The sequence below is a fragment of the Triticum aestivum genome, chromosome 7A (assembly GCF_018294505.1).
Source record: "Triticum aestivum cultivar Chinese Spring chromosome 7A, IWGSC CS RefSeq v2.1, whole genome shotgun sequence".
NCBI lineage: Eukaryota > Viridiplantae > Streptophyta > Magnoliopsida > Poales > Poaceae > Triticum > Triticum aestivum.
This window is the reverse complement of record NC_057812.1, coordinates 701,601,271-701,617,816: the sequence shown is the minus strand read 5'-3', so window position 1 is coordinate 701,617,816 and position 16,546 is coordinate 701,601,271. Positions and strand designations below refer to the sequence as shown.

At 43.1% G+C, this 16,546-nt stretch overlaps 1 protein-coding gene across 4 annotated transcripts; it reads left to right on the top strand.

Moving 5' to 3' along the window:
- Positions 1 to 526: 526 nt before the first annotated feature.
- On the top strand, positions 527 to 15,383 carry LOC123149475 (putative aldehyde oxidase-like protein). 4 transcript variants are annotated; one of them, XM_044569124.1, is made up of 10 exons: positions 527 to 787; positions 9,560 to 11,224; positions 11,347 to 11,606; positions 12,189 to 12,398; positions 12,572 to 12,790; positions 13,056 to 14,025; positions 14,128 to 14,222; positions 14,334 to 14,432; positions 14,624 to 14,813; positions 14,927 to 15,383. In XM_044569124.1, the coding sequence occupies exons 1-10, from the start codon at positions 637 to 639 to the stop codon at positions 15,139 to 15,141; spliced, it is 4,074 nt and encodes a 1,357-aa protein (XP_044425059.1). In that variant the 5' UTR covers positions 527 to 636; the 3' UTR covers positions 15,142 to 15,383. The 4 variants fall into 4 exon arrangements, 3 of the variants coding, with proteins under 3 accessions (XP_044425059.1, XP_044425060.1, XP_044425061.1); XM_044569125.1 differs by lacking the exon at positions 527 to 787 and adding an exon at positions 2,534 to 2,765; XM_044569126.1 differs by lacking the exon at positions 527 to 787 and adding an exon at positions 8,777 to 9,056.
- Positions 15,384 to 16,546: the final 1,163 nt, after the last annotated feature.

Here is a 16,546-nt window from a genome sequence, read left to right as displayed (position 1 = left end):
TGTTCATAAAGCATGACGAAAGTCTATTATTTTTTTGAACTTGACGAAAGTCTATTTTGAGAGAGCGGGCGAAATTCTACTAGACACGAGAGAAACAGGTGATGGGTTGTTTCATCCTCGTGACAAGAACCACCGTGTGTCACTGACAGAGGAAGAGACGGCGAGACAGTAGATTGATCGGGACGGGAGTTTGGATCATATCTATTTCGCCTCAATTTATTATACGAATACGAGTATATGAAGGCAACAGAATATGCTGAGACTTTTTTGGTGTCTAGACGGCATAGCTTACAAGTAAAGTACATCGCACTGCACGTGCACGTCCGCGGACCTACCGGATCGCCGCCCATATCGTGGATGTCCCGATCTCCTCCCCCGCGCGCCGAGTCGCCGGGGCAGCTAAGCACTCGCCGTCACGCAAGTAAAGAGGCAACAGAGGCTGACCAGCACTCGTCCAACTCCCTATAGCTTAGCTCGCCCACCACGTCCCCCCGTCGCTCACATCGCAGGCAGTGCGCGTCGTCCTTGCCAGCCAGGCTGAGTACCTCCTCATATAGTAGACATCTCAATCCACCATTTCTGGCTAGCTCGCTCGCTCACCGAGGTCGACCGAGCGGCGGCGACGGCCAAGTGGCGATGGGGTCGACGAGGCTGGAGAAAGTGGTGTTCGCGCTGAACGGGCGGCGGTACGAGGTGGCCGGCGCCGACGTGCACCCCGGGACCACGCTGCTCGAGTTCATCCGGACCCGGACGCCCTTCACCGGCACCAAGCTCGGCTGCGGCGAAGGTACGTACAGTCTAACAGTTATAGACTTAGAGCGCGCATGCTGCATGCAGTGCATGCATGCTAGCTACTCCCTCCGTTCGGAATTACTTGTCTTCAAAATGGATGTATCTAGTAGATACATCCATTTTGAAGACAAGTAATTCCGAACGGAGGGAATAGTAGCTGGCTCTTGATCCACCATTCTCTTGCTAGCTCTAGCTAGGAGCGTATACGAACGCTGCTAGATAATCGCACCACGCGAAGCAGATCGACATCGGTCAACCGATTTATATTTGTACTGATGTCGGTCGTGTGTGTGCTGGAAGAGTACACACTTGAATTATGTCTTGTGTGATTTTGCGTCGACATGACATGCATGCGTTGTGGTCCGAGCGTACATCATTAATTTGATGATCCAAAGACGTACGTGATCTGCTTTATGTTTAGCACGATCACTGTCTTCGTGAACTCCCAGTACGTAGTACAAGGAAATTGGTGGCTCAGTCTGTTGGAGATCGGCCGATAGCTGGTCTGACACCGAGATCATTATGTTGGCGACGATGTCTAATGTCTTTGTTTTTACGAGAGATGTCTATTTCGTCCTGATCATGCAACATAATTCAATTTTGCACACTTGGAAGTTAGAAATATGTCGGGCTAAAGTGATCCTAACTTAGTTGGTCGTATTGATCTACAATATCACGTCACGGTTCGAGGTAGGCAAAATATGGTTGGTTGAGCTGTAGCAGCTCGTACCCCAAACTATAGTAACGAAAAGGTAGTCGACTGATTTTTGCGTTCGCCATCACGCGTGAATGCGTTCCTTTGTGTTAGAGCTCATCTAGGATTTGCAACATGGCCATGTTACAAAGGACAAGGGGCTACTAAGCATGTGACAGGTGTGTCCGTGTGGGAGCTCCGCATGGGATTGTAACATGACCCGTGTAGAGGGCAGGGGCAACAAGGGACGTGACGCGTGTGTGGGAGCTCAACTTGGGATTGTAGGGAAACATACTACGCAACAACAAAATTACACTATACGACCATGTCTATCACTATGAAGATGTAGGATAGATCTAATCTCATCAACAAGATCGCATCAGCGAGGAAGAGGTTGTTAGTGACAATTCGACGATTCCAGCCTGCATCTAGGTTATAACTCCAGTCCCGAGAATTACTTCACCGATTGAGAGCCAAAGTTGACGGCCTCCTATGGTGTCCACGCGTATCAAAGTGTAGATCCGAAACAGACGACCCAACAAGATTTTCTTTCCCGGGAAGACATACAAAGAGACTAGACTACGCAGACTCCACGCCGCAAGCTTTGCTTGCTCCACGTCGACGAGGAATCTCTTTTTTAAATGGAGAGAGGATCAGAGGAAGAGACGACCGCGAGTCCGTGAAATATCAGATAACTTTCTTTTCTAAGGAAAACAGATAACGTTTTCTAGTGGGAGTCAAGAAGATCGTATCTCTGCCGCTTCCATTTTGACAACCGAGGAAGGACAGCTAGGAGGCATGAGCGGTTCCCTATCTCGAAAAAACAAGGATCGTTATCCACGCAGCAGAAAAAATGTGGGGACGTTTTCTTGTCCAAACAGCACCGCTCGCACTGGACGTGCACCTACCGGATCACCGGCTCACCGCCATGCATGCCGCGCTGTCCCCGTCGGTGACGCTGGAGGCCACGCGGAGGCGTACGCAAGTTGGCAGCCAGCATTCAACTCCCTCGCTATAGCGCAGCAGCAGCTCGCCCACCACCTTCTCCATCACACACACGCACCGCCGCAGAGTAGCTACTCCCATACATCTATCAGTCAGTTCTAGCCAGTCGACCGAGCGGTGGCGATGGGACCGGTGAAGCTGGAGAAGGTGGTGTTCGCGCTGAACGGGCGGCGGCACGAGGTGGCCGGCGCCGACGTGCACCCCGGTACCACGCTGCTCGAGTTCATCCGCACCCGGACGCCATTCACCGGCACCAAGCTCGGCTGCGGCGAAGGTGCGTACAGTTACGGGCTTACAGCACGGATGCTGCATGCTAGCTAGCTCGCTCTTGATCCGCCATTCTCTTGCAAGCTCTAGGAGCGTAGTACGAACGCTGCCAATTGCACCGGCCCCGCAAAGCAGACCAACATCGCTCAAGCGTTGTACTGTCGGTCGTGTGTACTATGCTGGAAGAGCACACACTTGAATTATGTCTTGTGTGATTTTGCGTCCACATGCATGCGGACGTTCTGCGTTCTAGTCCGAGCGTACGTACATCATTAATTTTGGAGTACCTTATCTGCTTTATACTCCCTTCGTACTACAATAAGTGTCACAGATTTAGTATAAAGTTGAAATGGAGGGAGTATTTAGTTACGAGCGCGATCACTCTTGTGGTGAACTCCCGTTACAAGGAATTTGATGTCTATTTATTCAGTTGGAGATCGGCCCAAAGTCTCGCACCGATATCACTTTGTCGGCGAAGATGTTTTCATATCTATTTCCGCATGATCGTTCAACATAATGCAATTCTGTAAACTTTGAGATATGTTGGGCTAAAGTGATCACAACTTTTAGTATGCCATACTGATTGTAACATATATCACGTCCAGATTCGAGGTACGCAATATGGTTGGTTGAGCTATAGTAGCTCGTAGCCCAAGCTTTAGTTGCATGTCTATATATCTAATGATCTTCTATTCCGTGGTCCACAAAATGGTACACTAAGCTCCAGAAGCAAATAGTCTAATCACTATTCAAATTTAACTCCATGCATCTACTCTCATAATGTCACATACAAACGATTGGTGTCGGTGCTTGGATGCATCCAGCTGCGGTGTGCTCAGGTGTCGATCTAAGGTGCAAGGGAATATTAGTAGTTAACAAATTGCAAATTTGTAATTGTCCGTGGTTTCGTCATAGATGCAAGTGATTCATCTAATGTTGTGCCTTTTAAAAAACGGATGTAAATGCTCTGCCTGGTCTCACCACATAAGTAGAGTTTACAAAAAATTACAGACTAGCCATCATACCATCCATGAATCCTTGGTCTACTCTCGCAGCATTATTAGAGCACTCGTACCGGAACAATGGTGTACCTTACGTGCCTTGATTGCAAAAATGAAATGGAATACCAACGGAATACATATACTTCGCATCAGGTGTCGAACTACCGGTCACTGATAGCTAAGCCGGTTGATAGGTGGTTATGATCATATTTGCAATGACAGACTGACAGTGATCTTCCTTGGCGTTTACATTTCGGCTATAGCTCACGATTCTACTTTCCCATGTGGAACGTGCGTTCTCACCCGTCCTTGTCACAGAGTCATAACCAACACTGTTTCGTTTTATGCGAATACACATAAGGCTGGTTGTAATGGGGAGTATTATATACTAATATCATATGCATGATACTAGTATATGATACTACCTCCGTAATGCATAGTATCATAAGTTAGTAATTTAGGTTGTCTTATTAAGAGGGTGTTTGTTTCCAGGGACTTATTGGTTTAGGGACTTATTGGTTTAGGGACTTAAAAAGGTCTCTATAAGTCCCATCTAAACCAAACAGAAGGGACTTATAGGGACTTAAAGTGAGCATTTGGGACTTATAAAATAAGACTCTCAAGGAGGGGCTTATACGGACTTATAGTTGTAATATGGTTTTATAGAGACTTATAAGTCTCAGGAACCAAACAGGTAAGGACTTTTTAGGGACTTGAGACTTATAAGTTGGGACTAAAAAAAGTCCTAGAACTTATGAACCAAACAGGGCATAATTGTCATGCATGACCAAAGTAGTATAACATTTAATATGATACTGTATCATGATATGATACCACACCCTCTCTTTCTTCATTTAATTGTGTGCCACATCATCCAAAAAGTCTAGTTGACATGCATGATACTACTTATGATACTCTCATTACGATCAGCCTAAGTCTTTGCGTAGAAATGATTTGCATAGTTGAAGTCCTCTTCCTCTCATATTCTCATTTCCCGCCTTTCTATCACATCGCTAAAAATCTTGTGCGGCAGTGCTTACCTATGGCTGACTGAGCCCGATAATACCAGATACACGGAAAAACAACGACTGACTTTCACGGACAGGAGTGCGTGCCCTTCTCTAATTGGCTCCCCAGAATTTCACTGATGGGTCCACCTCACTTAATTAAAACTCGGTCAATCCTAACCATCCCTGTAAACTACCCGTGTGTGTAGGATCTCTCGACTATACCTGGCCAAACCTCGGGCCGGGCCGGGCTTTAGGCCGGGCCTAGCCAAGCCCGAGGCAAAAAAAACCAAGCCCAAACCCGGCCCGGCCATCGGGCCTGGTTTTTAGGCCCGAGCCCAGCCCGGACACATAAAAGCCCGGCGGGCCTCGGGCCGGGCCCCTTTAGGAAATCACAAAAACGACGGGCCCAGGCCTGGCCTGGCCCGGCCATCGGGTTCAAAATCTAGGCATGAGCCCGGCCCAGGAGCAACGTCGGGCTGGGTCGGGTCGGGCTTTTTCGGGCCGGGCCGGGCTTCTCATGGCCAGGACTACTCTCGACTGAGCCCTTCCTTACATGACATTAATCTGTAACTAATTGATACCTTTTTTGAGATAACTAATTGATACCCTTTTTTTAGGAACAACTAATTGATACCCTGGAAGGCTTGCAGGAACAGCGCGCGTGTAGGCGGAGAGAGGAACTAGAAATGATTCTGGATTAGGTCAGGTTGAGGGATGGACCCCCAAACGCACTTTGGGAAGGGCCCATGGGCGGGATGGGAGCCCCAGTTTTCCTTTTCAGTTTCTTTCGTTTCTTTTTTCTTTTTGGTTTTTTTACTTTTTGCTTCTTAAAAAAATTGGGGGTTCCATAGACTGTTCACAAAATTGATTTTCAACCGTTCCTAATTTCCAAAAAATCTCAAAAAATAATAAGAAATATGTTCAAATTGAAAACATTATCGTTGTTCTAAAAATCACAGAATTGAATTTTACAAAATTTTGAAAAGATATTCAAATTCATAAAAATGTTCATGGATATCAAAAAAGCCGTGGACTATAATTTGTTTACGAATTTAAAAAATGTTAGGAATTTCAAAACTTGTTTTCAAATTTCTAAAATTCTCATCAATTAGAAAAATTTACATAATTTAAAAAACAGGAATTTCCAATTTAGTTTTGATATTTGAAAATATTTAATAATTTAAAAAAATGCTCGGACTAAAGCAATATTCATGAAATTTTAAATTGTTCATCTATTTAATAAGCACAATCACGAATATATTTTTTGTGAATTTTTAAAAAATGTGCTTGATTTTCAAATAAGTTCATGACTTTGAAAAAGTGTTTCCTGATTTGAAAAAACTACATAAATTTCAATTTTTTTACAAGTTTGGTAAGAAATTTGCAGATTTGTAACAAAAGAAAAGAAAAAGGAAGAAGAAGAAGAAGAAAAGGAATAACTGAACAAAGAAAGAAAAACTGGTTCAACGAAGGTTCTAGGACCTTCCCAAAATCGGTGGGAAGAAAAATCAGAATGGCCTGACTAGGACGGGACGCACACAAGGGGGAGGGGGGGGATACACAGTAGGTTGCTAATTAGAAACCTACGCGTGAAATAGGATCACCTCCATGCAGGGATGTCATCGAATTAGTGGTCGAGCTTGAAGCCTAGTGCTAGGTATGCTGGGAGTGTCAAACAACAAGGGAATAGCATATGGGTTGTTGGTCCAAGGCTTAGGAGTAAATGTATAGCTTAAAAATTTATAAATGATAGGTGGCCCATGATATGGACTGTCCCCAATATAGCTTCGCCATTGCGTGGGATAGGAGCCTACCGAGCTATAATTTGTTATGGTTGGCATTCATCTTCCTACTTACCTAATGCGACACGGCTTGGAGCACCAACCCCTCGAATGGGGCCATTCATTTTTGCACCTAACTCGCTCACTAGTAGAAAAAAGATCATTTGTCCCGGTTCTGGAACCGAGACTAAAGGGTCGGTACTAAAGCCCCCCCCCTCGTTCTGATTCTTATATGAACCGGGACTAAAGGCCCTCCACGTGGCTGCTGTCTGGAGCTCTACCTTTAGTCCCGGTTGGTAACACCAATCGGGACTAAAGAAAATTTTACAGAAAAAATTGAATTTTTTTACAAATTTTCTGATTTTCAAATTTCTGAATTATTTTACAATTTAATCTCTAATCACCCCTCATCATTCCGAGTTTAGCTTGAGCATTAAGTCACACATTTCACTGTTTGAGTTTGAAACTATTATTCTAAAAAACAATAATTATTTAGTAACACTAATATTTCTTGAGTAAGTAGTTTGACCACAGTTTGACCAGATTTGACCAAAATTCAAAAAAATTAAATAATTATTTATTAACACTAATATTCTTGAATAATTATGTAGTAACACTAATACTTCTTGAATAAGTAGTTTGATCATAGTTTAACCAGATTTAACCAAAATTAAAAAAACTGAAATTTGAGCATATCTTTTTTTTCCTTTTGGAATTTGAGGATTCTAAAAATTTGCAAACAGGCCGTAGGCGGTCAAAATCGGATGTGTATTTTCGTGCTGAACATTTTGATATATTATACATTTTTTCCCGACATCGTATGCAAAAGTTATAGCCGTTTTACTTTTTCATGACACTTTTTTGCAAAACATGTTCAAATTTAAGTTTTTTTATTTTCCTAACTAGTAGATGTAGTAATATAACTACATCTCGAAGGATTTTATTTTTTGAAGTTTTTATCATTTTCTTTTGTTTTTTTCAAAACTGAAATGGCGATACACCCGGGGGGTAGAGTTTGAGAAATGGGCCCTTTAGTCCTGGTTTGAGACACGAACTGGGACAAAAGGGCATCGCACCCTTTAGTCCCGATTCGTGTGTCAAACCGGGACTAAAGGGCCCATTTGAACCAGGACTAATGCCTTTAGCCGCTTGAACCGGGACTAATGCTATATTAGTCCCAGTTCGTAATGCAATCGGAACTAATGTGTATATTGCGCTGTGACCAAAGCCCTGTTTTCTACTAGTGGCTCCACCTGGATAATATATTCCCGGTCTAGCGCAAGTCAATGTCTTCCACCCCACCAATTTCTTAGCTCAATGAGCCTGCTAGAACTTATGGCAACCGCACCACTAAGATTGAGCTCCTCCCCGTTGGACCTGCTCTTGGTAGCGCCATTGGTAACGGCCTCTCCTTCTCATAGGCTCAAAACCCTCAAAAGGTCAGTACATCCACAATGTACATTGAGCCAATGTAAGTATGCTCTACATTTTAGAACAAGACCTAATGAGTTACTACCTACGTTTCAAAATAAGTGAAGTTCTACTTTGTCCTTGGTCAAACTTGTTTAAGCTTGACTAACCCTATAGAAAAATATGTCAAGATCTACAACACAAATACACTAGTGCAAAAATAATCTCATGAGACTAATTTGATGTTCTAGATGTTAATATGTTTTTCTATAGACTTTGTTAAATTTACACAAATTTGACTTAGGAAAAATTTAGAACTTTAATTCTTTTGAAACGGAAGTAGCATCTCTTAAGCTAAGGATCCAAAGTGACAATTTAACCACATAAGTGGTGGGTAGCATTTAACATGATAGCATTTGGATCAACAAAGATGTAGGGAAAGCTATTCAAAATTCGGCTTGATTTTGTATTATTTTTTTGTGGATTACACCAGCCTGATGAAATAGAGTTTGTGAAGATCACGAATCCCTGGTTTAGACACAAGTGCTCTCTCTATTAATTAATATAAAAGCCTTTAGATCACTATCACTAAATAGTGCTCTAAACACTCTTATATTTTTTACGGAGAAAGTATCATTACTACAAACTCCGCGGATGGTGATGCAATACTGCAAAAGTTTATGAAAAGAATAAAATGCACGGAATGCGTAAATTTGTTAGTGATGTTACTTTAAAAACAGACCCATCAACCATATCAATATTTGACAAAATCACAGGAATATTGCAAAAGAGCCCCTCATACCTCTGAGAGTAAAAACGGTACCCAAATTTCCCAAACCGGCCCTCAAATCCCTAGTTCTGCGTTGCCGCCGCACGTCTTCCCCAAATCCGGCGTCATCTCCGTCGAGCCACCGTGTCGTCCCTTTCCGTCCCCCGTCCCGTCCCCGCTCCCCTCGCTCTCCAATCTCTTACCATTTCTCTGCCTCCGCCCGCCCCCTCTGACCCAACCCATGGCCGGAGGCGATCCAGAGGGTGAAGCGAGAGGACGCGGCCTCACATGCCGCTGGCGCACCACATGTCCTGCGCGACAACGGCGGTGAGGGTCTCCGCACCTCTGAGACAGGGGGGATTTTTTCTGGATGATTTCTACATATACTTTGCTATGCATCAATAGGTTTCACTTCTGAAATTGACCGGTTTCCTAGCTGATGTACTAAACTGAACCACCCTGGCAAATTCATGTACTCATAGTGTGTTTTACTCCTATGCAAATATTCTTATAGTCTGGTAGTATAAGGTTCATACTTCATACCGTCCCTAGTTTGCGGATCGGCATTCATCGTGTACACGCTTGCATCCGTATGATTCACTGCTGTCATTGTTTTTGTTTACCTGGGAGTTCAGATTCTGAAATAAGAATCCAAACCAAATTGGAATTAGTAAGTATCAGTAAATTGGTTATATTTGTTCAATTTTCACATAACGCCATGGTCCTTTCGGTTCGTCCTGTTCCTCCAGATCAATGTTATGTTTATTTTGTCCTGAGAAGATGCGGATATAGCATCTCATGAATAACTGCATCGTTGTGCTGTATTGCAGGTGGATGTGGAGCTTGTGTGGTCCTCATAGCAACTTACAATCCAACAAAAGATGAAGTCACTGAATTCTCCGCAAGTTCATGCCTGACTCTGCTCTACAACATAAATCTCTGCTCAGTCATCACCACCGAAGGCCTGGGAAATACCAAAGATGGTTTCCATTCCATCCAGAAGAGGATGGCTGGGTTCCATGCTTCCCAGTGTGGCTTCTGCACTCCTGGCATGTGCATGTCTATTTTCACCTCTCTTGCCAATGCCGACAAATCCAAGAAGCCTGAGCCACAGAAAGGGTTCTCAAAGTTGACGGTGTCCGAAGCAGAAAGGGCGTTCTCAGGCAACATGTGTAGATGTACCGGTTACAGGCCAATTGTCGACGCCTGCAAAAGTTTTGCTTCAGATGTTGACCTGGAGGATTTGGGCCTCAATGTATTCTGGAAGAAAGGCGATAAGCACGCCGACGTTAGCAAGTTGCCAGCTTACACTCTTGGTGGTGGAGTCTGCACTTTCCCGGACTTCCTGAAATCCGAGATAAAATCTTCACTTCATCATCTAAATGATGATTCGGATGTTACGATCTCCAGGGAGGGTTGGTATCATCCTAAAAGCATCGAGCAATATTATGATTTGCTGAACTCTGGCTTGTTCAGTGACTGCCCAGTTAAAGTGGTTGTCGCGAACACAAGTTCTGGTGTGAAGGGATACAAGGATCAGGATCTATATGACAAGTATATTGACATCGGTGACATTCCAGAGCTTTCAGCTATTTGGAAGAAAGACGGTGGCATTGAAATTGGAGCAGCTACACCAATTTCTAAGACCATCGAGATACTTGAGCAAGAAGCCGGGTCTAAATCATCTCCAAATGGAAGTGTAGTTTTCAGAAAACTCGCCGAGCACATGAGCAAGGTAGCCACACCGTTTGTCCGTAACACAGCAAGCATTGGTGGGAACATAATTCTAGCACAGAAATACCCTTTTCCCTCGGACATCGCGACCATACTTCTCGGTGCTGCTTCAACTGTTCGTCTTCAGGTTTATTCACAAACACTAGAGGTTACTTTCGAAGAGTTTCTGGAGCAGCCTCCTAGTGACCCCAGTACATTGCTCCTGAGCATATTTATTCCACATTGGGCTTCAGATTCTCAGAAAGAAAGTAAGGTGATCTTCGAAACTTACCGAGCAGCGCCGCGCCCTCTTGGCAATGCGGTTTCATATATTAACTCTGCAATGCTGGGCCATGTCTCCCAGAAATCGTCTGGTGATCTTGTGCTGAGTAACCTACGCATGGCCTTTGGTGCCTATGGGACGGAACATGCTATTAGAGCAACAAAAGTTGAACAACACCTGAACGGAAAAGTGCTCGCTCCATCTGTTGTGCTCGAAGCAGTTCAGTTACTTAGAGAAACAGTTGTACCAATGGAAGGAACATCACATGCTGAATACAGAGTCAGTGTGGCTGTTGCATTTCTCTTCAGTTTCCTGTCTCCATTTGCTAAAGGAATCAAAGGGCCTGGAAAAAATCCAAGCATTGGTTCTGCTAGTTCTTCAGATACAGATGATCCCTGTAACCTTCCATTGTCTTCACGTCGAGACACAGTTTCCAGTGGTGATCATAAACCAGTTGGCGAGCCGATTAAAAAGTATGCAGTTGAGCTTCAAGCTTCTGGTATGTGTTTATTAAGCTTACATCATCAAAATTATTAATGGGATCTACATGTTCTTTTCCTCTCCAAATTATCCTTCCTTTATGATTACGTTTAGGCTGATAGAATTTCTTCTGTAATGCAGGGGAGGCAGTATATGTAGATGATATTCCTGCTCCAAAAAATTGCCTCTATGGAGAGTTTATTTACAGCACACAGCCTCTTGCATATGTCAAGAATATCAAATTCAAGCCTTCTTTAGCATCAGAGAAGGTCCTCACAGTTGTTTCCGCGAAGGATATTCCAAGTGGAGGGCAAAATATTGGATCAAGCTTCATGTTTGGGGACGAACCACTTTTTGGTTCTCCAGTTGCTGAGTATGCTGGACAAGCTCTTGGTGTCGTGGTACTTATCTTCCATATTTTTAGTTTACTCAACAATAAATTCTTGTATAGTAAAGTCAATTTATAAATAGGATTTTCTTCATTGTTTCTCTCTGGAAAATAAGTTTATGAATGTTAAGGAAGAAGTAATTTTTAATTAGAAGGGGAAAATCTGTACAAATTAAAATATTATACCGTAATATCACACAGTTGTTCATCCAAAATATATCCAAAATTTCTTTTGTAAAATACCCCAAGAAAACCCGTATTAGATTGGGTTAATTGAAAGCTTATGGAAATTTTCTTCAGTGAGCTTGTATTCTTTTCTTTCATTAAAACATTGCTTACTAAATGTGAATGCAAGTGGATATGCAAAAAAATGCACTGTATTGATGTCACATTTTATCATAATATGATCATATTTAATTTAAACATCATGAGTAGTCTTTTAAAATTAAACTAATTTATAATTAATGCAAAATTTCCCCTGGTTACAAGTAAGCATTAGCTACCATTTTCTCTAAGAATCAAAAACTTACTACAAAAAATTGTTATTTTGTATTTCTTTAATACTGATGTCACTAAAATGTGTACTTTACCTCAGATTGCAGAGACTCAGAGATATGCCAACTTGGCAGGCAAACAGGTCGTTGTTGAATATGACACAAAAGATTTGAAGCCGCCCATCTTAACTGTAGAACAGGCAGTACAGAACAATAGTTATTTCGAAGTTCCTCCTGGGAAGTATCCAAAACAAGTTGGTGATTTCTCGAAGGGCATGGCAGAAGCTGATCACAAGATCCTCTCAACAGAAGTATGTTAATTCTACACACCACGAGACCTTTCCATACTGACATCTCACCTGCATTGCTCAAAAGTGAATGGAAGTTTTTATACTTAACAACGCAAACGTTTAAATTTGATTTTCGATGGTCTCTGTTTTCAACACCACATACGCATTAATATGTATGACTTCGATGATCGCAGGTGAAACTTGCCTCTCAGTACTACTTCTACATGGAAACACAAACAGCACTGGCGATTCCAGATGAAGATAACACTATTGTGGTCTACAGTTCATCACAATACCCTGAGCTTGCACAGAATGTCATAGCGAGGTGCCTCGGCATTCCATTCAGCAATGTGCGTGTTATTACAAGAAGGGTTGGAGGAGGCTTTGGCGGGAAGGCATTCAGATCATTCACTGTAAGTAAGATCAAACAATTTTGAACAGCAGCCCAACAAGGCCTGTGTGTTACAACTGAAACAATCTAACAGTACTTTTTTATGAATATTGCATTTTATGAATAATTGCTATTTTTTACGCTAGATTAGAGTTCTAGTGATAGCTTCTAACATAAGTTTGCCCATTTGAGCTTCATTTTACCATTCATTCAGCTTCCAAGAAAGCCGAAACATTGACCATTTCAGCTATTGCAACTCAGCGATCCAACAATATATGCTTTTGCAGGTAGCAACGGCAGCTGCACTTTGTGCCTTCAAGTTACATCGTCCAGTGCGGATGTATCTCAACCGCAGTACTGACATGATCATGATCGGTGGTCGGCACCCCATAAAAGCATATTACACTGTTGGTTTCAAGTCCAATGGGAGAATCACAGCCTTGCACCTGGACATTCTCATCAACGCTGGGATTTCTCCAGATGCGAGCCCCCTAATGCCTGACACTATGATGTCAGGCCTGAAGAAATACAACTGGGGTGCTCTCTCGTTTGACATCAAGGTCTGTAAGACAAACAACACATCCAAGTCAGTAATGCGTGCTCCTGGAGATACGCAAGGCTCTTTTATTGCTGAAGCCATCATCGAGCATGTCGCTTCAGTGCTGTCGCTTGATGCTAATATTGTCAGGCAGAAGAATTTCCACACCTATGACAGTCTTGTGCTGTTCTATCCAGAAAGCGCAGGCGAAGCATCGACGTACACATTGCATTCTATTTTCAATAGATTACTCACGACGTCAAGCTACGTGCATCGAGCTGAATCCATCAAGCATTTTAACAACCGCAACAAGTGGCGGAAGAGGGGTATCTCTTGTGCGCCCCTCATCTTCAAGGTGGCACCAAGGCCAGCTCCTGGAAGAGTTTCTGTGCTCAACGATGGTTCCATTGTGGTTGAGGTTGGAGGTGTTGAGGTTGGGCAGGGACTGTGGACCAAAGTACAGCAGATGACGGTTTTCGCGTTGGGACAGTTATGGCCTGATGGATCTGAATGCCTTCTTGATAGAGTGCGTCTTCTTCAGGCTGACACGCTGAACTTGATCCAAGGTAGACTCACTGCTGGCAGCACTTCGTCTGAATCTAGCTGTGCAGCAACCCTTGAGGCCTGCAACATGCTGGTTGACAGATTAAAGCCAGTCATGAAGAAGCTCAAGCAGCAATCCGCTGGTGCTGTTTCATGGGATGCTTTGATTGCTCAGGGTTTTTTTTTTCATTTCCCTCTGGATTTTTATGCTACATAAGAGTAAAATATTTGTGTGTGGAATTGGTATCTTTATACGTGCTAACACTTTCCCAAATAGGCCATTAAGGATAATGTTAATTTGTCCTCAAGTGCATACTGGGTACCTGGCCAAGAATCCAGCACCTATCTGAACTATGGAGCTGCTATAAGTGAGGTACAAAAATATTCTGCTAAATGTCAATCACACTAGGATAGTTCAATAGTTACTGGATGGGATATTGTGATACTTTTCTGACTTCCTTTTCACTTTTTACTAAAAATCCAGGTAGAGATTGATGTTCTTACAGGAGCTATTACTTTACTTCGGAGCGACCTTGTGTATGACTGTGGAAAGAGCTTGAACCCTGCAGTGGACTTGGGCCAGGTTTGAGATATTTTCCTCTGCGCTATGCTCTTCTTTTATCCTTTTGTAGTGAATACGGATATTATTTGATAATGCTTTACATCGAAACAGAGCGAAGGACATTACATGGCAGCCCCAATCAGAGTTTTTCTTCATTATAGTACATGATGGTATCGTATATTCACATGTGATCTCTACCATCCACCTTACAGATTGAAGGGTCCTTCATACAAGGAATTGGTTTCTTCATAAACGAAGAACACGAAACAAATGCCGATGGACTGGTTGTGAGTGACAGCACATGGGTCTACAAGATCCCGAGCGTGGACACCATCCCGAAGCAGTTCAACGCTGAGGTGCTCAGCACTGGGTACCATAAGAACCGCGTTCTTTCATCAAAGGGTATGTAGTAGGACTGCTTTCTCTAAATTGAAGCAACATGAATATAGTTTTACTATTTTGCCAGCTGAAAATTATTATTGGTTAAAGTGATTTAACTAGTCTGCCTCTGCCAGCCTCTGGGGAACCTGCCGTGGTTCTTGCAGCATCCGTCCATTGTGCAGTGAGAGAAGCCATCCGAGCGGCGAGGAAGGAGTTTGGAAGCTCACAGCTAACGTTCCAACTCGACGTCCCTGCACCGATGACCCACGTGAAGGAAATGTGTGGTTTGGACATCGTCGACAAGTACTTGGAAAGCCTATCTGCACATCAGTCTCGAGCTTCTGCGTGATGCAAGAATGGGGTACTGTCAACCGGAAGGAGTGGTGTGGTTTGTTCGTGTTGTGTAACCTTGAATGGTACTGTAAATTGCATACATGATGTTCGAAATGTTTGTAAGATTCAGTGCTGTGCTTGGACAGTTTCGCAATAATTATGGGTTGGGATTTGCATTGATAATTCCTAACTGAGCCTGAAGGCAGGCTTGCATTTAAAATGCTCGCTTATAAATACTAGTAAACCACGTTTGTAGTATTTGCAAGTTATCTCGGCAAAATTTGCGTCACTCGATTTGGGAAGAGAAGAAGATGGTGAGGCACAATCCAAGGCAGAGCCCGGCGGCGCCGAGCCAGGGAGGACAAGGACATGGCTAGCGGACGTGTCGCCGGTGTATGGGAGTCATAGGCGGCGGCTTTGGTGCTGCTCCGCTGCTATGGCATCTCCCTATTTTCAGGTGGTTTCTCCGGCGAGCTCAACAAGATAGAGGGGGTGAGCTGGCTAGGGTATTGGCTTTGGGAGGGACAGGGTGGTGGAGTGAAGGAGGAAAGAGGTGAAGAGAAGCGGGAAGCTCTCTGCACGTCGCACTGGTGAGGTGGAAGGCGACCTGATTGGTGGCTCCCATCGGTCAGTGGGGAAAGGAATAGGCAGGAGTTTGGTTTGGGTTGGCTCCTCCTCTCTTTTCTTCATTTCATTTATTCCTTGGATCTTAAAGGGCTAGTTAATCATTTGTTGGTTTAAAACTCTAGCTAGGTACTCCTAAACGTTCTTATATTTTGGGACGGAGGGAGTACCAATTTGTGAAAATTCACATGTTTCATTTATACTATTTCACATTACTGTGATTTTTTTTTTTTTGAAGATTTTACAGAAGTATTTGACCACCATTTAAATTCAATTTCAGTTCTTCCCTAAATTTGGATTTGAATGGCAAGTAGATGAAATATGATTCCAAAAGCCATGATAGTTTTACTGGAGGTTAATGGCAACATATTATCCCGAGATATCAATTTTCATTAAGGGAATCATCACCAAGCAATTAAATTACAATTCTAACATTTTTTGAATTTGAACAATTAACTACACAGGAGATCAACATGTTAAGTACACTGAAGTTCAAATCACATATTACTGGAAATATCAACAGCGCATAGAAAGAGGGCAACACACAAGAGGCAAACATAGAAACAGGGGGAGTGCTGCAGATTAGGTTGCACATGATTTATACCAAAAATAAATGGGCAGACTCAAAACTAAATAAATATATGATGACATCAAAGACCAAATGTAATATCTTTTTGCTGACGCTTGAGGTGCCATAGTGCAGCAAATGCATAAATGAAGAAGAGCAACGTAGCACAACTTATACAATATAAAAGCATGAACGGGAAGAAAAACATGCAGGAACGACTAAACGGAAC

What these genes read in the sequence shown, in the direction of transcription:
- LOC123149475 (XM_044569124.1), top strand. Translation starts at nt 637, where the DNA reads ATGGGGTCGACGAGGCTGGAGAAAGTGGTGTTCGCGCTGAACGGGCGG. An exon ending in AGTTGAGCTTCAAGCTTCTG is followed by an intron (nt 11,225 to 11,346) that starts GTATGTGTTTAT and finishes TCTGTAATGCAG; the next exon opens with GGGAGGCAGTATATGTAGAT. An exon ending in GACAAGCTCTTGGTGTCGTG is followed by an intron (nt 11,607 to 12,188) that starts GTACTTATCTTC and finishes ACTTTACCTCAG; the next exon opens with ATTGCAGAGACTCAGAGATA.